This window comes from Phasianus colchicus, chromosome 2 (assembly GCF_987193195.1).
Source record: "Phasianus colchicus chromosome 2, bPhaCol1.hap1.1, whole genome shotgun sequence".
Lineage (NCBI taxonomy): Eukaryota > Metazoa > Chordata > Aves > Galliformes > Phasianidae > Phasianus > Phasianus colchicus.
Genome location: NC_143437.1, coordinates 12,329,011 through 12,353,689, shown reverse-complemented (window position 1 = coordinate 12,353,689; position 24,679 = coordinate 12,329,011). Strand labels below are relative to the sequence as shown.

Genomic DNA, 24,679 nt, shown 5'->3' with positions numbered 1-24,679 from the left:
CTGACAGCACTGCACCCACCTTCTGTCTGAGTTTTATGCTGCCTTCTGTGACAGCACAGATGCTACGACTCATTAGTGACTACCAGGCAATGTGTCCACAGAGCAGTGTTGTTCTTTTACCAAAGATTTTGAACACAGAAAAGCCCCTGAATGAACTAAGCAGAAAGCAAGTAGACTGCCTTTCTGGATTTTTATGGGGCTGCTTTGCAGGACCATCAGTGAATTCAGATTGCCTCACTGAGCACAGATCCAAATTCTGATGCAGCTCAGATGCTCACATAGGCTCAATCACAGCGTGTTCTCCATCCTGCTATTTTCCCCTTCTCCTTACATGACAACCACACTGCTGCAATTTGTACTGTGCAAATACTCAGTTCCTTGTACAGATTTAAGAAAAATCAACTACACTTCCACAGATAAGAGAGACGTTTAGGAAAACCGATAGCTTGCATTCAACTGAATGTTTGTGATTTTTATTTATTTGCACTGTCCTCTTGTCTGCACTTCCCTATTGGGTAATGACTTTCTGATAGGCTAACTTTACCTTGACAGTGTCAGATCTATGTGCTATTCTCTTTTACTTCTCTCTCCTTTACAATTGTGTCTCGCTATACTTTAAATAGCAGCTGTGCTTAAACCCAGACCTGGCTGAAATTATCTGCAGGTTCTAACAGGGCTTTGGGAGACAAACACAGACAGGCTCAAATTGATAGTGCTTAAGCACCTACTGGGCTGTCTATGAGAATTGCAGTATGACTGTTGCATGAAGATTGCTTATGCCCATAGTGCCTGCAACATTTTGCTGCTGTGGAAACACTTGCTGCTGGTATATGAAAACAGCCATGAGATGTACAGTGATACCACTGCAGCAAGATGGGAACACCAAGATGATTTGGTTGAAAAATGACGGTGAAATGGAAAATGGCAAGCGTAACAATGCCTACAAAAAATTACAGAAGTGTGATTCATCAGCAAAGTGCAACACCTTGCAGCATGTAAAAATGATTACCTTCTGAAGTTCTTCGTGAAGCAACTTATGTTTGTCACATGGGAAGAAAGGAGGGAAGTTACAGAGACAAACTGTAGAATGGCTTGGGTTGGAAGGTATACTTTTTTTTCATGCCTCATTTAATAATGACCCACCCGCTCTACAGCCATTTATATGTGTATAAAAATCCCAAAATGGACTGCTGTGAGGAAATAAAAGAAAGCCCTTGCTGAGGATGGTTTGAAGGGAGCTGGGATGCTTATGGGTTGAGAGGAGGTCTGCATCCCCCTCCTTTGCCATTCTGGGACTCTGTGCACAATGGGAGTGTTTTGGGGTGCTCAGCACACACCCCCAGGCCCATTTTGGGATGAGGAGGTACCAATTACTACTATTTTTTAATTTTAGACATATACCTGAACATCCTTGATACATAAGAGAAATCTTTCAGCACATTTTTTTCAATTTACTTACAGTTTCATTGTACAAGAAGAATAATAAAGCTCTATGGTTTTGAAAGCCACAGTGGTTTAACTGTAGGCTTAACTTAAAACTGCTTTGTCTGATCAGTAGAAAACCCCTATGTAAAATCTCTTATTTCGTTTATCTCAAAATGAAATGACTCTTCAGCTACTGCATAACCGAAAAATCAAACTGGCTTGATCCAGTTTATCTATGTTGGTTCAAATACCTAATTTAAGGCTTGATTAAATGCTATTAATGCAAAGTTAAATAAACTACATGCCAGAGAAGGCTATTTTAGGAATGGCTGCTCCTGCTGAAGGGGAAGGTTTTAAAACAAACTAAATTAATTTACTTTAAAAGTTAATAAGATAAACTATGCTAAGTGTTTCCATGTAGAGAAACTTACGGAAGTATGGCAACAAATCCTGTGGAAAGCTGCTGCTCAGCAGAAGACAGGAGCAAATTTCAGAAATCACAGGAAATAAAGCCCTGTGGGTTTGTTGTTGTTGTTATTGTTTGTTTGTTTTTTAAAACAAAACTCAAAATAGGACATTTTTTCTACTTACCATGCAGGGGCACAAAAAACATCTTTTTGTTACATTCACTCAGATTTCTTGCTACTGTTGCTATAATTGCAACTCCAGCACTGAGAACACAGATCAGTGCTAAGAGAAACCAGCGGGGCTGAATCAAGTGCCCCAATGGTGTGCTGTAATCTAGCAAACAACAGGTTTGCTTTGCTACTGTTTGTACTGTTTGTACTGTTTGTAGTTTGTTTGTAGCAAACATTTGCTTTGCTACTGTCAGGATGTTTGCAACATGAGACATTTCACAGATAAATTCACAACAGAGGGCTATAGGACCACCCAATGTATTTTGCAAGAATCTGATGACAATAAAATCTCCAAAGATTATCACGTAGTGTAATGGAGTTCACACTGGAAATGTATGCATGTTCAACAGCTAACCTAGCTACAACAACGTTTATGCATAGAAAGCCTCTGCCCCCTAGTGTATGTATAGCAAGGCTCTCTTTCATAGGATATGGGGCAGTGAACCTCCTTGACATAGAAAGAGGGAGAATTTTTTTGAATATGTTAATGTAAAACTTACACGTTTCATCCATGTCCTCCCCCCAGTGACTACATAAGCAGAGAGCCCAAGTAAACTGTTAAGGGTCCCCTGCATTGTTATGGTGAACATTTTGTTTTGTCTGAGGTGCATTTTTAAAAGCTGTTAGACATGTATTTTCCTTTTTCCTTGGACTGACCTTACTTCACTGAAGTCCTTATTGATTCACCATTGGCTTCAGGCAGTGCAGAGTGCTATTAACTCAAAGCTTTCTCAGTCATGTGAACAGGTCTGCTGACTTCTTGAGCCTGAGACTGTGTGAAGGATTTGTCCTGAGATCTAGATGACCAAAGAGATACCAACCATTAAAGCCATAATACTTCTTTTCAAGTTAATGTATTTGTTTCCTAAGGAGATATTTGACTTTTTAGTAAAACTGTAGAAAAACAAAAACATGAAGGGACAGAAGAAGCGGATTAAATGACACAGTGGTCCAGAGGGCATTGTGGCAGCTGGAAATTCCCTTTGCTGCTGCTCCCATTGGAGCAATCCTGCTCCCACTCTAGACCTGTGCTTAATGGTCCTGCAAAGTTTGTAAGGCACAAAGCAAAGCAAGACTTTGCTGGTATTGCATTGATCTGGATGTATCACCAATTGCTTTCTGACTGCAGACCTAAGCAGTTTTAATTCCTGTCATCCTAATACCTTGACTTTGTTTGATTGAGCTCTCATGTTTGACTCATTTCTACATACATGAGAAAGCAGCCATCTATAAAGTTTCCATAATGCTACAAATGCTAGAATCAATGGACTACAATGATCTTTGATCTGTTTAATACCATAGGAGACATGTAGTGCATGAACATCCACAGCAAAGTGTCAACTGCCCACTTGTCAGTACTGCCATACAGTTTGGATGTGACTTTAACAATAAGACTGTCTATTCTAGCATAAAACCTCAGATATGCTGGGCCTGACCCTACTCAAACCTTCTGGGTAGGCACAAGAAGCTTTTGACGTTGGTTTTTTGCTGTTGCTGTTGTATTGGTTTTTGTTTTGTTTTGTTTTGTTTTTAAAGATGGTGTTTTGTCTTTCCATTTGAAAGCCAAGGGAGCATTGCAGTGTGTGAATTTGTGTCAGTAGTTCTATTTACAGATATTGTTTATACCTCCTGAAATAAAACGGTTGCAATTCTTCTGATACATTTGGATGACTGTAACAGTTTCTGACCAAAAACTCTTTAAGATCTCCTATTGTAAAGGTACAACAAGGAATCTAATTATGACAACCCCAGAGAATGTCCTCATGTACTTCAGTGAGGCACTGCAATCCCCCAAATCAAAAAGCTGTGATGCAGCTTGTCACACTGCCATTTTAGGAACTGGCATACTTCACATTATCTGAGAGAGATCCTTCAAGGAAATGACTGCATAGATCTGTTTAAAGAGAGAAAAAGCAGAAATATTTTGATGGCCATATAATACAGTATGTGTGGGGGCTGTTCAAAGAGTCTTTTAACATGCTCTTGGGTCAGATGCTTCTCGTGTGATGCAGTTAGAAAAAAAGCAAGCAAAAAGACCCAAACATGCTAAGGGAGATTCTGACTGAAAGCTGTATCATAACATCTTTCAGAAAAGGAGGGACTGAAATACCCTTTGCCATCGTATTATTCACTTGTGCAGAAAGGGAACACTGAGTAGAGCCAAATTTTAGTCTCTAACCTTCAGGCTAGAGAGCTAGAAGTCTTTTTAAGTATTCTCTCTGAGGTCTTCACACTCCAGAGAAGTCATTCTAACTGAGAACAAAGCTGCAAGCCCAGCTTCCAAGGGCCTCCATGAGATGCCAGTTGATCCCATCCCAGCTACAGGACAAGAAGCCTGGCAGTGAGGGTGGGACAAGGCCCTATTAAAAGAGAAATGAAATGACTTGTCACAATTGAAGCTCAATTATCAGTGATGGCACCAAGTAAAGGTGAAGCTCTGCTTAAATACTGCATGCCTGTGCTTAATGTTCCTCCTAAGAACATCAGCAGCAGAGGGAAGCTGCTCCGGCACGGAGGGCAGAGACACAAAGTGATGAGGAAGTGCTACAGAGCTACCTGGATGCGAGTTCCATGCCGTTACTGGTTAGGCACGATCACACAGCGGCCTTTTCCAACCGCAGTGATTCTACGATTGTGCACAGCAATAGCTAACAAGAGGGACAGGAGCAGCTCGTGTGCTGACTGGAAACACTCTGTCTGTGTAACCTTGCTCGCTGTTACACTTGACTTTTTAAAGCAAAAACACTTACACTCTGAAAGTAAAAACTTCCTACATCCGCATCAAATAATGCTAAAACGTTTGCAATGTCACGTTATTCCTCACGGCTGCCCGCGATGTCCACAGCCCCCACCACCCCGCCATGACAGGCACCTCCACCGCCGGGGGATAGGGTGGGGAGAGCTCCCTCCCTATTGGCCGCCTCTCTTCCTACCCTTCTCTCCTATTGGAGGAGACTGCCGGATGGGTGGAGACTCTCGCTGAGTGGCAGCCACAGCGGCGAATCACGGTGGAAGGGCAATCGTCCCCGCGGCCAGCGGTGCGGCCAGAACACGCTGGAGCCAATGGGATAGGAGAGAGGGGGAGGCCGGCCGGGCCGGGTACGGGCCGAGCGCAGGTATTGGGGGGGGGGGGCGCGGGTCGGGCGCCAGCTGCGGGGTCTCCACCTGAGCCGGCTCGCTTAAGGGGACGCCGGGGGCTCCGGCACGGGGCTGCCCGGCGGCAGCCGGCATCGCGCTGCTGGCGCTGCGTGCGGCCGCTCAGCTCCGCGCTGGGCCCGGCGCGAAGGCAGGGCACGGCACGGCAGCAAGTAGGTCCGGCAGCTTTGCTGGCTCATGCTGGTGGGAGCTGCGTGGCTGCGCGCGTGGCGTAACGCTTACATACGTGTGTAAAGTAGAAAATCAATTACCTCCGCTTTCTCCGGGGCGGCACGCCTGCCTGGAGCGGCGCCGGGACGTGGCGCTGGGCCGCGGGGCGCCGTGGGGCTCCGGCTCGCGTTTTCCTTCGGAAAGCCTTCCGTTCTCCTGCTGCCCGCCGCCGGCTCCGTACGGTGCGCCGGGATGCGGCCGGCCGTGCGCTCGGATGGACGAGGGCGCTGAGTCCTGCGCACCGCGCAGCTCGGCGGCTGCACGCCGTGCCCTGGGGAAGAAGAGAGAGCGTGGGTGAGCTTCACACAGCGGAGAGGGGCTTCGGGTCTTTGCCGTAGAACCTCCGGTTTTGTTATTTTTTGCGCTCTGGGGCGAAGTGAAACGTGAATGGCAGTTGCGGATCCTGTCTGGTTGGTTCCAAGTAAGCTGTGATTGTAGCGGCATGCACGGCTTGGCTTTATTTATTGGCAGAATCTGGAAGTTTTTTCTCCTGTAGTTTAGTGTGTGGCTTAGGCTTTCTAAAAGCGTTTTCCTCCTCTTTGTATCGACCAACAGCGGCGACTGGTGTGGCTGAAACTTAGGAGAACAGGAGGGCTGTCAGTGTCAGTCTGGTTTGCTCTTGATCTAAGCGTAGCAAAGGAAAATGCTTCTCTCCATCTAATTATCATCTAAGAGAACAGCCTGCATAAGCAGGAGTTTAATACTCTACTTGAGAGTTTAAATATTTTGCCAGGCAACAGCAGCTGTCTTGTGCTGTATTTTATATCGGTGTTTTTTACAATGGATGAAATACAAAGCGAAGGGTTTGGGTTTGTTGCAGCATAGCAGAATGAAAATATAAGGCAAGTCAAGGCTGGATTCTGATGCTCGTGTGAGTAGGCCCAGTTTCAGTGAAATCCATAACGCTGTTTTATCACAATAGAGCAAAGCGGTCCCTGGCACAAAGTACATTAGCAAAGAGAGAAACAGTACCTCAGACCTTCCTGTAAGCTTCACAGGGCTGCTCCGAAGCAGGACTTGCTGTAGTTCCACCTCAGCTGCTCCATTCATAGCAGTACTCAACTCCTGACCTACTTTTTTTGTCCCTTTTCATCTTTGCCACTTTTTTTGAGGGTTTGGTCTTCTATCTCTTAAACATCTTATGATTTTTTGAATCTGTCCTAACAGTTTGCATCCATCCACAGAAGAAAAGGGGAAACCTTGCCCAATACCTGTGACTTATGGAGTAAATTTGAAGACTGGCATTTGCTCCTGTCCTTTGGTAGACACTGCTCTTTAGTTGTCTGAATATAGATGCAGATATGATTTCTGCCTCCCAAGGATGCTGTCAGACCTTTTCTCTCTATCCAAAGAAGCAGTGTCAGAAGAGTGTGTGGCTTTGGTTGTCAGGCGCTTTGTTGGCTTCCTTCCCATTCTTCAAGTGAGATTCTTGAGCAGACACTTCCTCTCCTTCCTCTCCTTTCTCTGCTTTTTCTTTGCTCAGTCTGTGCTCAGGGCATGACTGTGGGAGTTGCCAGGCAGGTCCTTCTGTCCTTAAAGAAGAGACTGCTTAAACCAAGGCTCTGTGTGGCAGTCAGCATGGCCTTGGTGCCAGTTTGTAGTGTAGCTTGGATGAATGAATGGTGGCATTAAACTGACTCAGAAGGGGCCAGTGGTGCAGCAGAGGGTCCCCTTCTCTGTAAGCCATTCATCCAAGGCCCTTGCTTGGCCCAGCACTTGTTTCTTACCATGGGCACTGGCTGCTCAGGAGCCATTGTGGGTGCCAGTCCTGCTGAAACCTGGAAGACAAATGCCCATTGTCTCTTCAAAAGAACTGGGTTTCTGATGAGCACCTGACATTTCTGCTATAAGCTGAGGATGGTGGGACAGCCCCTTTGGCAGTAATGCAGATTTAGGTCACTTTAAGGCAGCTGTGAATACAACTTCAGAGGATTTGTTGAGAGGATTTGCTGAGGGCCAGTGGCTCCAGTAAAATCCTTAATGCTTTGGAGGCGGTTTCACCTTTTGCTGTGCAGTAAACAAGGGGTGGTAAAGCAGAGTTCAGGTGTGAATCTGCCTGCTGATCAAAGTATTGTTATATCTCTGCCATTGTCCTTTCTGAGAGTGAGTAACAGAATCTATCTGGCATAAAAATGTCTGCCTGTAATATAACACAGGACTCTTTTTCAAAGTAATCATGAGGTTTAGTAATTAGTGGAATATTTTTGCTGTCTTCAACTCTTCCAGTAGTCATGGCATGACTGTGATGTACCAAGTAGGCTTATTGGCTTCTGCTTTTGAAATCTGCAGCATTGCTTTGCTCAGTTGTGTTGCGGTTTCTTAAATGTTGGGAGAAAAAAAATCTTTAATATTTTTGTTGGGTTGTTAAACCTGAATATTGGTCCCAAACTATGAAAGAGTAAAATCTTTTTTTTTTTTCTTTCTCTGGTTTCTTGACACTAGCAGGAAGTTTAAGAATTATTTAAATTCCACAGCTCACAGATTTAAGTACTTTGAATCCCATGGCATGCATATTTTAACCCACAGGCAGGTCTAGATGTCATGTTTATATGATTGCACATTATATGTGTATGTTACTTTAAATAAGGCCTAAATCTTCTAACTGAACCAGAATCTAGACTCTCAGCTGTGATATATGAGCCCCCACATGCTGAGTGGAAATAGCATGTTAAGCACCTGGCAAGTGGAAATTTTTGCCTCAGTAAGAAAAAAATCAGTACAAAAATGTAGGTGTCAGGCACCTTGCTCAGAAAGAACATGATATCACTGTAAAGATGACATGCCTGGTTTCAGGGCTGCCCCTGCATTTGTTTCCCATAAATGTACAATTTTTATCACCAAAAGAGGAACCAAATGAGAGGAAAAGGCTTGAAGAGAAGGCAGGGGAGGAACAGTTGTCTGAAAATTTGCTTGGGCGGAATGAGATTTGCTTTCTAAAATATCTTGAAGGTGCTAGATGTGTTCAAAGTTTTGTGAAAGAGTGGAATCTCACACTCCTCCCTCTTTCCATCCCTTGAAGTGAATTTTAGTTTCTTTAATGAGAAGCAAGAATCTGTCACCGAGCTTCAAGGCATCTACTCTGACCTCTCAGGCTAGCTGGTAGACAGTGAAATCTACTGATTGACCTGCAAGTGCTTGATTCCCATGTGACTGTGTCCAAGTCACATGGCTGCTTCAGCTTCCTTCTCTGAGCTGGATTAGTGGACTAGTTTTACTTATGGATAGGTGGCTGAGAATCAGGTGTCTGGAGCTGCTCCTTTGCTGAGCTGACTTAATAAGCAATAAAAGGAATTTCTGCTATCACCTATCCTTAGAGCTTCCTGAAATCATAGCTCTAAGGCTGTTTTGTATTAGCCTTGTATTAGCCTTAGTAGGGGCAGAGCACACCTCCTCTCTCTGATGCCTTAAAAACAAAATAAAAAATAACAAAGCAAACAAAAAAACAGCTGTTCCTTTGCTTTCTGCACTGTGCCACTCCTTTCTTTGCTGTTCTGCACAGCAATAGTGTGGAAAGAGGCCAAAAATTTCCAGCCCCCAGCTGTTGCCTATCCAGGTGGCTTTGCTTTTAAGCACAAGGCAACATGGGGGGGGGGGGGGGGGTGATATGAGGGTGTGGGAAAGAGGTGGCTCACTTGAAGATCGTGTCTTTCCCTTTCTTTTCTCAACAGTCTCTGGGCAAAGAGAAGAGTTGTTTCTGAAATTCATCTGGTTAATCAACAGTCAAAAAAGGGAAGACACCATGTAGCTCCTGCTTAGTGGCTTATGTGAAGCTGAGGCTGCAGGTTACTAGGAAACTTCTGCTACCTGCTAACACTTGCAGGAGTGTTGTGCAAGAGCTGAGCTCTCTAACTTGTTTAGCAGTCAGCCAGCATTTGAAGTATAATGTTGTTTGGCTCATGCAAAGCAAATATTAAGCACTGAGAAATCTCCTTTGTGAATATCAGGGTGCTAATGGGAGAGGCAAAGCATAGAGGCAGAAACTATGAAAGCTGTGGCAGAGGAAAAAATGCTAAGTTGACCACATCCAGTTGGGTCAGTGCTGTGTTTGCTGTTCTCCCTAACTGCAAACGATTTTAACTGAATGGATTGTTGTGCCTGATGTGACGGCAGATAAAATCAGCAACTAGGAGTCACAACGCCTGCCTGCTGAGTTTGTGACTCTTTTTCAGGCTTCCAGTTGTTTGCACTGCTGTGTTCACTGTTTCTCTTTCTTTTGGCTTCCCTTGTCCTCTCAAGTCTTGTGTAGTGCTTGGCTGAGCCCCTCTGGAGTGCTCCCTGTGCAAACGACGATGATCACGTTCATGAACAACTCCGACAGTGAGGATGAGCCCTGTAATGAGAGAACATCTCTGATGTCTGCAGAGAGCCCTCCAGTACCTTCCTACCAAGATGGTCTGCAAGCCTCAGAAACAAGGGAAGCACAGACACATAGGGTATGTATGCACCCTTCTTGGGAGTAAAGAAGAGGGATATGAGGATAAATGTAGTCCTGTTACCCCCCCCCCTTCCAGTCCCTCCCAGCAGGCTGGCTTCTAGGATTGGCTATAGCCTGTGTTATTGCTGCCCTTGGCCAGCAACTGTAATGCCTGTTACTTTTTCCTCCTCTGTGACTTTCCCCCTTTTTCACTCCTCATATATACTCCTCCCCTTTCCTTCCTTTTGGTAAAGATGCAAGCTTTTAATCAGGATGTGATGTACATAACTCTTGCAGGATATCCTCTCCAGAGTTTTTGTTTTTCCAGAAGTGTTGGAACAAAATCTTGTCCTACTACTAGTGAAGCAGCATGGTAAAGCAAACGCAGTGCTGCTGTGGGAACAGGAATTGCTCAGGCTTTTATACTATCTTAGATGGAATTTATTCTCTCCCAGTTCTCTGCACCTTGTTCTTCATGTGTATGTGTCAGTCTGTCTGTATATGCCTCGAAGAGCCGTCAGATATTCATGGTTCTTTATTAAGAACTCTGTTGCAGCCTGTCTGTAATGGAATTCCTAGTTGCATTGCTCAGTCGGTACTGTCTTATTAGGAACAAGTTGGTGTGCTGTGGTTGCCCACAGAAGCCTCAGCCAATATGATGGAATGAAGCTTTGAGCACAAAGGAAAAACTCTTACGTATTTGCTAATTCTTCTTTTCAGAAGAGGCAAACAGGTAGCAGCCGTAACCCAAACAATGTTGCTGATGAGGATGCGTCTAACTCGGATGTTCGAGTGAGAGAGAGTGCCTTGGAAAACGAAGAGGAGGAACTGACTCTGAAATATGGAGCAAAGCATGTAATCATGCTTTTTGTGCCTGTCACCCTTTGTATGATTGTTGTCGTCGCCACCATAAAGTCAGTGCGCTTCTATACGGAGAAAAACGGGCAGCTGTAAGTGGGGTCTTCAAAACAGCCTCTGAGTACATGGGATCCCCTAGTATTACACATATGTTCCACGCACACGCATCTGTGTATACAGATGTGTACACATGAGTGCTTTCTTGGCAAGCTGGGGGAGCCTTTACACAGCTGAAGGTGGCTGTGTAAGCATACCAAGACCTTACAAAGATGAACGCAGCATACTTTTAGTAAGTTTTTTTTCTGTACCTGCGTTACACTGATTCATTAGTGCTGTCATTAGGCATTAGCCTGTGAGTAGCATAGTAATGAAGTTGCTTCATACTGTGGTATAGAAGACCCAGGCTTAACTCAGTCTGTTCACTCAGTGGCTGGCAGCAATCAGGGAATAGCATGTTCATTTGGATGAGTGTCTCATTTCCTGATGACGTTTTTGTTTCTTAAAGACTCATGGTGTGGATACATAATTCCATCTAGCTCTTGCTGATTGTGTCCAAGAGTGTTCCTGGGGCTCTAACTGCACTAATCATGGTTGGTGGATTAATGGAACCAAAGAAAAAGGTGGGGAGGAAGCGATGTGATGAAAAGGAGTAAAACAACCTATGGCACTTTTCCCTTTTGCAGAGCAACACCTGGGATGTATCCTTGTCATTATCATGAAGAGGGTCCATAGGCATGAAGTAAAAATTAGTGGCCTGGAGAGAAATTCTCAGACTTAGTCATTTATGCTCTTGGAGTTTTTCTTTAGAGCTTTGCCAGCCACAGCTACTCTGTAGGAATGTGCTTTTGTTTAAAAACAACTAATCTTTAGTTGATAATTAACTGGAGCCTGGCCCCTTCAAAGGATACATCTCATGTTTACTGCCCTTGGCAGTCATATTTCCCTTTCTTTCCCACGTACACACAGAGATTGGTTTTTATCTTAGGGCAATTGTTTAGAAGAGAATATATGTACTTCACATGGCCTTGCTTTATACTGCAGGATCTACACCCCTTTCAGTGAGGATACCCCATCTGTGGGCCAGCGTCTCTTGAACTCGGTGTTGAACACTATCATAATGATCAGCGTCATCGTCGTAATGACTGTGTTCTTAGTTGTGCTTTATAAATACCGCTGCTACAAGGTAAAGCATTCATGACAGAGCCTTCTCTACATGTAGTCTGTAAGCATGTTCAAGTACTTGCATGTCAGTGAGAAATTAAGGTACCACACAGGCTAGTGCACAACTTAGTCATGGCAATAATCTCATTGTAGAGAAGCCTTTGCTAGCAGTGGTAGAGCTGTGCTCCAGTGTGTTATTTTGCCACAAATATTAGGATATCGAAACAAGGCCTGTTACTTGTGCTAGTCAAATCTGAGTATTCTTCATACAAGCTGCCAAATTTTTTTTACTGTATTTATGGACTAAGTTGTTCACTGCAAATGCCTTCTCTGAAATTCTGGACATGCTGTGTGAAATTCTGGACAAGCTGAGTTAGTATTATTCTTGCCTGCGGAGGTACCAGTGGATGAGAAGGATGGAATGTAGAATGAAAGAGTCAGGGAGAACTAGCAGCAACTGACTGTCTTTCCTCCTTCACCAGCTGTGGGGAAGGTCTTTGGAAACTGGAGAAGTGAAAAAAGAAAGTTGGACAATGCAAAGTTCTGTCAGTAGTGCATGCAGTGCTGCGAACTGTGCAGTGAGGAACAGCCCCTTCAGTCACTGTCTTTTTTTACCCTTAATAGTTCATCCATGGTTGGCTAATCCTGTCCTCTTTTATGTTGCTGTTCCTCTTCACCTACATATATCTCGGGTAAGTAGAGATGTTGCAGGTAACCTGGCAGTTCAGAACTAACTCTTTCACCTCTTTGAAGAAAATCCCCAACTTCATGAACAAAATGTCTTTCCCCTTCTCCAAAGCGACCTTTTTCTTAAAAAAAAAAAAATAAAAAATGAAAGACTAGTTCTTTAATGGACAATGCCTGATTTTTACAGTACATACTCTACAAAATTCACTAGGAATTAATACAGTGAGCATAAGGTGAACTGACTGAACCTTGTTGTACAGAGGTGCATTGATAACAACTCAGGAAATATAGGTATAGCCAGCATCCTAGGACATGTTATAAATTGTTTTTAGAGTTGTCATGACAAACTGTTTGGTTAGGTGGAGGTTTCCAATACATGCCGTCAGTTTGTGTTTAGCCTCTGAGAACCAACTGTGAAGAAATTTTATGTACTAAGCTGGTTCTCTGGCTTGTCTCACTTTATCCTCAGGCTGTATCTCTTCAAACTCATTTCACTGCATCCAAGCTTAGAGAGAATAAAGTTTTTAACTTCCAGTTTATATGTTTCTAATTCATCTTCAGTATTGAACATCATAGTGCGGGTGGTTTACCTGTATTTGACTTCTTAGCTAAAGACTGTCATGTAGCCTGTGTTAAATCTTGAAATCTGGCCTGTTCAAATCCTTGAAATCACCTCAGGATTAAGGCAGCGTGGTACTTGCCTGCATGCATAGGGTGTCTAATCTCCTGTACAGGGAACAGAGAGTTAAGAACACCAGCTGGCTGCAAAGCAGGTTCCCCTCTTGTGATGAGGCCTGCTTCTGTCTTGCTTCCTTTTGGTATCACAGGAGGCCTTGTTTAACTACAGCTAGTGAGATACTTTTTGTGTCAGGTTTTTTTTTGTTTTTTGATATTTTTTTTTGGCTCAGCTGAATTTCCCTCTTGTATTCCAGTGAAGTATTGAAGACATACAATGTGGCCATGGATTACCCCACGGTTATCTTAATCATCTGGAATTTTGGAGCTGTTGGAATGATTTGCATCCACTGGAAAGGTCCCTTGCAGCTCCAGCAAGCATATCTCATTATGATCAGTGCTCTGATGGCACTAGTTTTTATTAAATACCTACCTGAGTGGTCAGCATGGGTGATTCTAGGTGCAATCTCAATTTATGGTAAGTCCAGGTTGTGAATCTCAAGGCTCATGGAGAAGTTACTCTGTGGCAATCTCAGGGCTGTATGTGTAATTCAGAAAATGATTTTATCATGCTTACAGCTTCAGAATGAGGCAGTTAAGTTGATTCCTTGACTTGTTCACTTGTTCATGTAGTTACTGTACTTCTACCATGTCATTCCTTCCTTGGAGTGGAATGCCGATTTGAGGAAGTGCTGAACCACATCTAATTGGTTGGCAGGGATGGTTGGATTTTTATCAGTAGCAACCTGATAGTCTTGCAGGTTTCAATTGCCAATTATGAAGAAATCATAGATTTTGGTATGAGTTAAAAGCTTGAAGGGAACCTGCAGAACAGGAGGTATCTGCAAGGTAACATTTAGATTGGTGAGGAGCTATGAGAGAGAGAGAGAGAGTGTAAGCAAAGAGGAGTTGGACCAAAGGGCTTGATTCACCTGAAAAATAGACTTAGTGTATGTAGTGACAGATTGTAGAACATGAAGTATCCTCAGTCCTCCTCTGAACTAACTATTTTGTGTAATCTGGTCATCTACTTTCATAGAAATAATGTGCTCTCAAAACAAACAAACAAATAAAACAACTCAAGTATTAACACAATGAAAGCTCTTAATTGTCATATTAAGCCTTGGGGATGGTAATTAAGTGAAACATGTCTTTAGAGACTAGCAGCTGGAATTACAGAGTGGCAGAAAACTCCATTTGGGAAGTCATCCAGTAAATACTGATAGATGCCACTATGAGGGACGAATAGTTTTTCAAGTACTAGAAATGTAAAATGTGTTACAGCTTAAGATGAGATTGTCTGGCCCCTTTCTCTTTGCAGATCTGATTGCTGTTCTCTGTCCTAAGGGGCCACTGAGAATGCTGGTAGAAACTGCACAGGAGAGAAACGAGCCCATTTTTCCTGCATTAATATATTCCTGTGAGTAAGATCAGAATATTAATGCTTTTAACCACATTAAAATTGCAGGCATTTTCTATGTCGAATCAATAAGCGCTATTTTAGTTGCTTCCTTACCCTCAGATTCATGTGCATTTATGTCCTGTAACACACTGTTTGTGGAAGGCCTTGTTTATCACTTTCGATGGCATTAACTCTAATCAGCTGCAGCAGGGGCAGGTTTGCCTTTTGAAGCTGAAGCATTCAAAAGTCAGTTTGTCTTTCCATGAATACACTGCAGAACACTCCCCTTTGTTCTACATACAAAAGCCTTGTGTAGACAGCAGTGTTTGCAAAGTTATTTAGTTAGATGATGCCCTCTCAGTACCCATATTCCTTCTGCACATGCTTTATAAACATACTTTAAGTGTTTAAGGAGGTTCCATCTTCTCCTGTAGCTTTCTCTTCTGTGCACAGTATAAATGGAAGTGCTTAGAATGTACTTGCTTTGTTTTTTCATTGTGTGGCTACTCCCTTCAAGTGGCTCTATGCAAATATTGCTCTGCAAACAAAATCAGTCATCCCTTTGCTGGCTTTTGTAGGCTGCTTAGCTGTGATCATGTCCTGTACCCTTGTCCACAAAGGCATTTGTATGCTTAAGATTAAGTTAGGTAGAAGGTGGGAGACTTAGGACTCCCAGGATCTGGGCTCAAGTGCTTCATGGGCCTCAATGACTTCCATTACATCTTTCTTAAGATGAAAGGGTATTTCTAAACATTGGATGCCATGCTGAGGATGCCTACAACTTGGCTGTTATGGTTGTTCAAGTATTTAGTGCTATATAAAAATGCTCTTTTGTGTTCCAAGTTGAGGTTCTGTTGGCTTCAGCTTGGAATGGAAGTGAAACATAAGTCCTTTTTATTTGAGATTCTGTTATGTTGGCCTGAGACAACCTAGATGAAGCCTCCTAGTTGTTTTAGTTAACATACAAGAGTGTCCTTAAAGGAGAATGCAATTCAACAAATAATAAATACTGAACCACAAGTTGTGCAGAACGTCAGCGTCTCCACTGCAAGACCACATTCTGTGGATATCTCTAGATGTAAAAACATCATGTTGGCTGAACGTGTAATGGAATAGCAGACACTGTTTGCCTTGGCTTTTTTCTTAGTTTAGTTTAGCTTCAGTGAAAACAGGAAGACTGATGTACACTTAAATAAAAAGCTGATTTGAGTTCCCTTCCACTGATCTCAGAATGGCTCGTATCCCTTCTTAAATTAGGGATCTCAAGAATAAACCCACAAACATTCTTCAGTTGTTCTTGGAATCAAAACCAAAATTGCCCATATTTTGACAGGAAAAATAATACCGAAGAAAAAGGCAGAAAGAAAACCAGCACTGAGCTCCACTGTGTCCTTCGTTTGTGTGGTTTACCTTTAGCAGAAGAGGGGGACCATGCCATCCAACTTAACCTCTGGTTACATTTGTACTAGCATCATTTCCTGTGCAACTGTTCCCTTTGAACAGAGACAGAAACCAGGAGGAAAACAAAGGAGATGAGGACCCTTGTTTTGTATTTTTGCTTTCTTCAGCCTGTAGAGAACACAATACTGACTTGTGCTCTGAGACTCTTAAAAATTGAACAGATATACTGTCTTAACTTGCTCTGACCTTGCCTTCTAAAGAACTGGGGAAACAGCCAGCATTTACAGGGGGAAGTGTTTATGTTTTCAGCGATAGCTAAATACTTAACTGAGCTACAGTGACTGGTGTTTTAAGCAGCTGATAACTTGCTTTCTTTCTTCTAGCTGCCATGATATGGACAGTTGGAATGGCAAAACCAGACACAGCAGCAAAAGGACAAAGCCAACAGACATGGAATGCAGGTATGCTTGCAAGTCACTCTCCTATATAGAGCAGTGGCCCATGGAAATAATACATACGTTTGCAACTGCAAGCAAATGCAAGCCCTTGAATCTCAAAGGACGCACTTTTTTGTAGTATTGCTATGTTAGTTGCAGAACTTAATGCTGCTCTTAAACCCTCCTCTTTAAATGGCAGCAAAAATTATTAGATGATGTTGGAAGTTCCAGTATTCAGGCTGCCTTTATTCAAACTAATAAAAACCCATCTTGAGATGTACTGAAGTCAAAGGTGGAAGTGAGTCCTTAGTTTTTTGTTTGTTTAACAGCTTTACCAGCTGGTGATGGTTAATTACAACATAGGCTCGTAACAATAATGCCAATGAACTGGTGAACTTGAGTGCATTTCAGTGTATCGTGTTCAGACAACTGCCATGAAACAGATGTGCTCTAACCTCGCTCTAAGTTCAATCTGGCTTACTCTGACAAAGAAAATGGACATTCTTACAGTTGCCCTTGGATAAAGGTTTGGGCAGTTACACAGCAGTAGCTGTGTTCCAAATTTATGTTCTAGCTGGTCCTGTGTCAATTTGTGTGTCACTGCTTATACCCTCTTAAAATGCAAATAAAACTACAGTTTTGAGAGTGATTGAATAAAATCTGACTTCTGGTGTTGCAAGCATTTCCTATCTGGTTCTACTGCACTTCAGAGCAGCTTTTTATGCTGAAGAAATACACTGTGTTCTGAGGTTTGATAATGGAACATACTGCTTATTTTCAGGCTGAAGTAGCTGACATACAACAGACCACAGGGACACAATCTTACTTTTAAATCTAGCACAGAGCAGGAGCAAACTACACTATTGGGTTTACTGAATGCATCAGTGGAAACTGTGTGTCCCAGGTCATAGTCTGCTTGCATCTGCAGTGGCAGCATCCAGTCAGGCTGACATGAACTGGAAAGTTTGTATGAGTGCTTCTGAAAAATATGAACTGTCAGCTAAAGTAATGTCTCACAGATCAGATGCTTTTGAAAGCACCTGGGAAAGATGAAAGCTATTGGTTAGATGTGTTTAACAGGATTTAAAAAAAACCAAAAACTTGTGAAGAAGGAAATGTCTACTTACCTGTGCATGATCAGCCAACTCCAACGTCAGTGTGATTCAGGGCAGAACTTTTCTCACAAATGGCTGTTCTCCTAGTCATCCACTTTTTTTGTTGTGCTACCTAAGCACCTCCACCCTAAAGAAGTAACAACATGGCACTATGTGTTAACTTTACTCGGTTTCACTTGTCACTTTAGTCTGCCCAGACAGCAGATACTAGCACATCTGACGATTTGATCCAGAGATTGAGAATTGAAGTGAAAACTCCCTTTGTCTTTAATAACTGGTAGATAAATGCTTAGTTTTGTGCATTTACTCACCTGTTTAGGCCACTGAACTCCTGGATAGCAGCCAAGTGAGCTGTGAGCATGCAATCATCTGGACTGTTCCAAATAACAACATGCATGTTTTCATCAAATACACTGAATGTCTATGATTGAGCTGGTTTGTTTTGTTTTTTTCCTTCTTGGCCTATGTTTGTGAAACCAACAAGAAGATGGAGGAGAGAACCACAGTAGCACTTCACATTCAGACTCCCAGATTTTGGACACAAGGAGCCCTGCTCCCAGCCATCCCATCACTTTAGAGGAAATGGAAGAAGAGGAACGTAAGAGAAGCTTGATACATTGTTTTCAGCGCAGTCAGGACCATGGCCTGGCATTTTTACTCATGGTGGTTAACACTGTAACTCATTTGGGCCTAATTACAGTTTATTTGAAAAGCTGTGACTTGCTGAGGAACTAAGGTCCTGTCCCAACTCTATTAGTTGCTGCTGCAGTATCTGTTCTGGGTTTGTGGTTCCAGTGACATGCCTTTGGCTATGCAGACAACTTAAGCAGTTCCTTCTTCCCCTTGCATCCCCCTCCTTTCTGTCTCCGCACTTCCTCAGCTGGAGGGCAGCACAAGGAAGTGCTTTTGAGAATTAGGTTACGTAAAAAATAATTGCAGAAGAAGAGCTGAAAGTCTTGGCCTTCCCATTAATCTGTGGAGGTAATCCCTTTTACCTCTGCAGAATGCAAAAGGTTCAGCTTGGTTGGTAGCCAGGACTAGCAACCTTCACCTGGTCCCCAGGGGATAAGACTTGGCTCAAGAGGAAGCAAAACAGGAGAAGTAAGACTTGTTTTCTTTTCCCTTCCACTTCTTGCAGGAGGTGTGAAACTGGGCCTTGGAGACTTCATATTTTACAGTGTGCTGGTTGGGAAAGCAGCTGCCACACCTAGTGGAGACTGGAATACTACACTGGCCTGCTTTGTAGCCATTCTCATAGTAAGTGAGCAAGTTTTTGAAACCACCATAGTCTTATTTATCGTAGCAGTATATTGCCAGAAGTATAAACAGCTAAGGACTGCTAAATCACTCCAGGTAATATCCTGGGTACTCAGGTGAAAGCACCCGTGGATTTCCTAGCTCAGTGCTCTGTTTATAAAGACAGGCTTTAAGTGACTTCTAGGAGAAGCTGGGTGACATAGGCTGGGAGGGAGGACTCCTCAGAGCGGAGCCAAATGTGGAGATGGTGTTGGTCAGACCGAAGGAAAATAGCAACAGCTGAACTGCTTGCATGTTTCTTCTGTGTTAGAGACTGGGGACTTGGTCAGAAGCAAGAGTCAATATTATGAACTTCATGTTGATAGCAAGTGTAGTCAAGGAGGCTAGCTAACTCCCTTTTGCTATGCAGATCTGATATAAGAGGATGAAGGCATACTTCATTCTTGTGTTTGAGCTGGGAAAAAAAAAAAAAACAGAACATAAGGAGACTTAAAAAATCCATAGAAATTATGAGTAAAAGTAGATGACTATCAAATTGTATCTGCTTAAGGACTCAGGTCTGCCAGATCTAATGACTGTATGCTGTTGAGCTTTCACTTATGCAGAAAATAATAAATAGTAACTAGTTCTTTATACCAGCATCCTTGTTGAAACTAAGAAGAGCAGTGGCAGGAGTTCTAGGAGACAAAAGAAAATGAATTATTGTGTCTTTCTTGAGCTTCCATTTCCCTAATTAGGCCCCAAGGGTAGAGAATTATAGTGACTCTCAGTTATGAAGAACATGCTCAGAGAGCACTGGAATTAGAAATCTAATTAATCAAATAGTGTGTTGGCTACCTTTCCTGACGTGTCCTACTTCATAGGTCAGAGATGCCTGTACAGTTGCCTCTCTCTCTATGCTGAGGTCCAGCACAGGGTCCCTGTACTGTGGGAAAGCACTCCTCTATCTCTCAGGCCTTATACCCTATTCCGTGTCTTTTAAGGTGCTGTTAAATTTGTTCTGGTTTCTTCTCAGTTTCATAATTCTGGTGCTTTGTGGCTTTCTGGTTCCAAAACTGTCCCTGCCTGCAGTGTTCAGGCAGTGGGCACATCTTTTAATTACACTGTGGAGTAGATGTAAACCAGATATGGTCCACAAAGAGTGTTAAGAACAGAGCCATAGAGTCAGTTGAATTGTAGCCAGCCATGCAGCCCAGAAACACTGATTTAAAAATAAATAAATAAAATCCCACCAGCTGATGCCTAGCAAACAGATGTTTGGTGGAGCCCAGCATGAACATCATCTCTGAAGTTTCATCATCATAAAGGAAGACAAAAGGGCTCAGATAAAAGAAGTAATCCATACCTAAATATACTTAATCCAACTGTACTGTATATCCCAAACCTTTAAAAGCTTCCACATGTTTCCCAGGAGATGGACTTTGGCCTGATAAGAAATAAAAGTAGAATTCATTTCTTATAATAAGCAGACCAGTCAAAAGAACAGCAGTGGGATATTTCTTGGTCATTTCTTTTTCCCCCAAGAAATCTTGAAATGTGTGAAGGTGGTACAAGTATGTGCTGCTGTGTGTTAGAGCCGTCCAGTGAAACTCCTTGCAATTCAACAGGACTAGATAGTTTATTGCTGGTTCAGTAATTGGTACAGAATGGTGTAGAACAAAATGTAAAATAATCTGAAAATAAATTAACCTCTCAATATGTCAGCAGAAGCTGTTTACACTAATTTCTGGAGCTGTGCTCCAAGGTTGCTGAAGAATATACTTGGCCAGCTTTAGAAAGATGAAGATGTGGGGAAATATATCTAATTTCATTGGTAGTTCAGGCAGGCTTCAATTTCTGTACAGTATCTAGCTTCCTTATATATTTGACTGTTACCAGAGGTATGTTTCTGGGCTTCTTACTTTATTTCCTTGTGTTTTTATTTTCTCTGGCAGGGTTTATGTTTAACTCTCTTATTACTGGCTGTTTTTAAGAAAGCACTACCTGCTCTTCCCATCTCCATCACCTTCGGCTTGATTTTTTACTTCTCGACAGACAACCTTGTGCGACCGTTCATGGACACCCTGGCCTCCCACCAGCTGTATATTTAGAAGAAGTGGGAGTTGAAGAATTCTTTTTAAGCTTTGCAGTGAAGTATGGTACACTGTTTGGAATAAGTCATAACGTTTTTCACCTAGTGCCATATATTTGTAAGGAAAACAGTAACTCTGTGACATGATGTGTACTAAGAAGCTAGCTACATATTAAGCTGAACTTTTTCACAGGACTCCTAACTCTCGGACTCCATGGAAAGCCTGGCTCATTGCAGATGTCAGAGCATTACTTAAATGTTATTTAATGTGCAAACTGGCTCTCATGAGCAAGGAAACCTGTATGTAGTGTGGGGTACTGGAGAGATGAAGGGTCTGATCTGTGCTTCCAAAAGCTCAGGCGTTCTAGCCTTAGAATTGCAGTCAAGTTTTGCTGTGCTCTGGAGTTGTCAGCATTTCACACTTTTGAAGTGTTGTGTGCATGTGTAGTAAAAGGCAGTCTTGCTTGTAATTAGAAAAGCACAGCAGTATGCAGAGAACAGAGCAGTGTGTCACACCTCATCGTGAGCACTAAACTGATGTGTGATGCTGAACTTTATAAGCTAGGCTGTGTAACTGCCCCAATTGTCTCTTTGTTCTGAGCCTAGTGAGACATGGCTGCCACGGTTCTAGGTGGGATGTCAGCAGTAGGATGTCTGAACATCAGGCTTCTGTTTGAGTGCATCCACCTGGGCAGCTAATTGCTGAAGGCAGGGCTGACTGTTAAGCAGATCAGATCCTCAGCGTGGAAATTGTTGCACAGCTCCCAGTAAATCAGTTGACCTGTAACTTCTTGTGTGTATCTTTGGTCTCATTTCTGTACATTGTCGTAGCTATTTCAGAGGAGTACTTACCTTCCCTCTATGAAGAGGTCCTCTGATGCTGACTGAAGCTTGGTTTACCTAGTTTTTGGTACTGTTGTTTAAAGAGCTTTTATTACAAATTTTAAAATAGCTATTTAATGTAAAAGGAACTCTTTTGAAAATACTGTCATAATTTGTATCAAAATATGGGGGTGCAAACACCAACCTGCTGTCACATTACATAAGGCACCACTAATGCTGGAAATGTTGACACAGCCTCAAGTGACTTCATTAAAAAAAACAAAAAACAAAAAACAAAAAAAAAAACACAAAAACAAACAAAAAAAATCACACTGCGTGTTGCCAGTAAAGAAAAACAGGTCTGACTCTCTCCTCACTAGTTATTCCTTCCAGTTATTACTTAATCACTGTTTTCCTCCAGATTTTAAAAACATTTTATTTCTACTCTGAGGGTCATTTTTAGCAGTAGTTCTGTGATTTCCTTTTTTCTTTTTACTTGAGAGTGTAACAAACAAGCTCTGTTTTCTTTGACAGCTGATGAGTATCAGTGTTTAAAATTGTAACATTATGCAGGGCTTTTTGAACAATGCAGTGTCACTGAGAGATACAGAACTTCAGGTCTGAGAATCCTTTTTAGATAAGGCTTTGAAGTATGCCTTTTTAAGATAATGTTTTTTCCAGTAGATTTCTTCAAGCTAATCTACTTTTTGATATTTTAACAAGAACATCAGGTAGGTGCTTCAAACAAATCTTTAAAAAGCACGTAAGGTGTTTTGAGTTGTGTGTCTTAGTTTGGACAAGTTTGTAATTTTTGCTCTTGGTTTAGTTTGCTGTTCTTACTACTTACAAATTGCAGACAACTAATTATTACTGATAGCTATTTTCCTTTGGAAACAAACTGTCTGCTTGTTTTTTAAGGTTTATATAAATTAGTTGTTGTTTTTCTTTTTAATGAAAACAGTTACGGGGCCAAATCAAAATACAATCATTTGCAATCATGATTTTATATTTTATACTGCATGATGTAGATGATGTGAAATACTTTATATAAGAAAAAATCCTGCTTGGCTTAACATATTGTAGCATATTGTTAGAAATAATTTATTTTTCTGAAATTAAGTTGATATATGAAGGAAAGTGGGTGGATCCTTCTTGCTGAAGTATCATTAATAGAGCTTGAGTTCTATGTAGATTTGTGCTGGCCCCTGAGCAAATTCTACATAACTTAGAAAATAATTTAAAAGGTGACTGAGCAATGGATTCTGTCAGTGCAACTAAATGTACTTGCTTGGTGAGTAAAGGGGTATATTATGTGTGTATATACTGGAGTGGTTCTAACTGTGTAAATGTTTATATGTATTTACTAATATATATTCACTGTGAGTGTGTGTATATGTATGTATATACACACATACAAGAGTTTTAAAATGGTGTTGAGTGATCTGTCATCTCATTGGACATTTTCACTTGTGTATAAAAGTGAAGTTCTGTTCATGTTGTTAGCATTGCACGGGATGGCACAGGATTTATGTTGTGCCCTTCAGAAAGGATGAACTGTAGCCTAAGGGCTATGTGAGGAATGGGCTCAATGATCTTGCAACTTGAGTGAGTGTGTGTATGTATGTGTGTGTGTAGTTAAGTGCTTGTCTGTCTTTTCTGTGCACTCGCTGATTTCACCTTGCTGCATGCCCTGCTAAACTGCAGTCCGACCTTGGAGAAATCCTAAATACTAATGTTGATTTGCCTCCATGAAAATGTACAGCTGTCAGGTAGGTTAGGATGATAACTACCTTAATGCAGGTGTCATTCAACAGCTTGGAGTCCTATAGGAGATGTTATGTGTTTGTATTTTCCTACATCTACCCTATCAAACCTTCTTTCCAATTTAGAATGAGTGTTTCATTGCATCTGGACTAAAGCATAGCTTGGCCATAGAACAATCCCTAATGTGTAAGACTGAAGTAATACCCAGGAACAAAAATGCAGTGGTAAGTCTGTCTAATGCTGGGGGATATGCAGCATTTAGTGCCTTCCTTCCATTTCTATCATATTGCTACAGACTTTCTATTATTTCCCACTAAATTCAAGATGTTTGAAGTTGATGTTGTCAGCTGCCAAGGAGTTAAGTGAATATGAACTGTTTATTTTTTCCTTCATGCAACTCATTTGTTTGACAGGTGCCCAAGAGCACATTTTTGGGAGGTGTCAGTGTTCAGTGCTATTTATCGCTCAGTATTAAAAAGATAAAAATAAATCCAGACTATGAAGTGGAACTAGCTAAGCTTCTTGATATAGAAACCTGAGCCAGGTATGGGGCCAAGCAGTGGGAGTGAAAGTTTTCCAGAACTGAGAACTGTTTGAGTCCTATCGAATGCAGCCTGAACAATGTGGCAGCTTCTAGGCCAACTCAGGGGTTAGGACAGTGCAGAAATAAATGGTGTGAAGCCTAGTGCTCCTTAACTGCTGACTTGCAGGGCCTGAAGAATCAGGAGGAGGCAGAGTAGAGAAAGCTTTAGGTCTATTTTTTCCGGCATCTCTGGTTGGTATGAATTCAAGGAGAACCCTTGCTCATCCCAGCATAAAATCTGAGCAACTCTACAGCTAACTTGCATTTAAGAAGAGTAACAGTAAACACAGAAAACCAGCCCAACGTTTTAACTTACACAGTACCCGTCCTCAAGCTTTACAAAGCTAAAGATAAGCAGTTAGAATTTTCCCTGACTTGGTAGAGCTGCATCTATTTATGGAAGAACTCAAGTCGTTTTTCAGAACTGACGTAAGGCAGGGCAGGGTATCTAGGGCTGCAGGTAGGTAGGCAGTCAGGGTTATTTTTAAAGCCACAACTTTGATGTACCAACAAATAGTTAATAACAATAAAATGATACTAGTGCAAACAGGATTATTCCAGCAGGATCTCTTTGCTCCTTTATCATTACAGAAAACACATGCC

The 24,679-nt window shown here is 42.1% G+C and overlaps 2 protein-coding genes across 7 annotated transcripts in view; one reads left to right on the top strand and one right to left on the bottom strand.

Annotated features, from left to right (window-relative positions):
• The window catches only part of ITPKB (inositol-trisphosphate 3-kinase B), a 71,981-nt gene extending 66,371 nt beyond the window's left edge, over nt 1-5,610 (bottom strand). The window contains exons 1-2 of one of the 2 annotated variants that reach the window (XM_031598247.2): nt 5,471-5,610; nt 2,721-2,860 (exon numbers count right to left, since the gene is read on the bottom strand). The gene's annotated coding sequence lies outside the window, so the exon portion shown is untranslated. Of the gene's footprint in view, nt 1-2,720; nt 2,861-4,813; nt 4,936-5,470 lie in introns of those variants that run through there. The other variant, XM_031598240.2, reaches the window with a different exon arrangement.
• PSEN2 (presenilin 2) lies at nt 5,052-23,208 on the top strand. Of its 5 annotated transcripts, none has more exons than XM_031598358.2 (11): nt 5,052-5,179; nt 9,666-9,862; nt 10,564-10,793; nt 11,743-11,884; nt 12,487-12,554; nt 13,482-13,702; nt 14,546-14,644; nt 16,411-16,488; nt 18,067-18,177; nt 18,718-18,836; nt 20,771-23,208. In XM_031598358.2, exons 2-11 carry the CDS (start codon nt 9,719-9,721, stop codon nt 20,924-20,926), a joined length of 1,368 nt encoding a protein of 455 aa, XP_031454218.1. In that variant the 5' UTR covers nt 5,052-5,179; nt 9,666-9,718; the 3' UTR covers nt 20,927-23,208. The 5 variants fall into 5 exon arrangements, with proteins under 5 accessions (XP_031454218.1, XP_031454184.1, XP_031454193.1 ...); XM_031598324.2 differs by having other exon boundaries at nt 18,064-18,177; XM_031598333.2 differs by having other exon boundaries at nt 5,053-5,162; nt 18,064-18,177.
• The last annotated feature ends 1,471 nt before the right edge of the window (nt 23,209-24,679 follow it).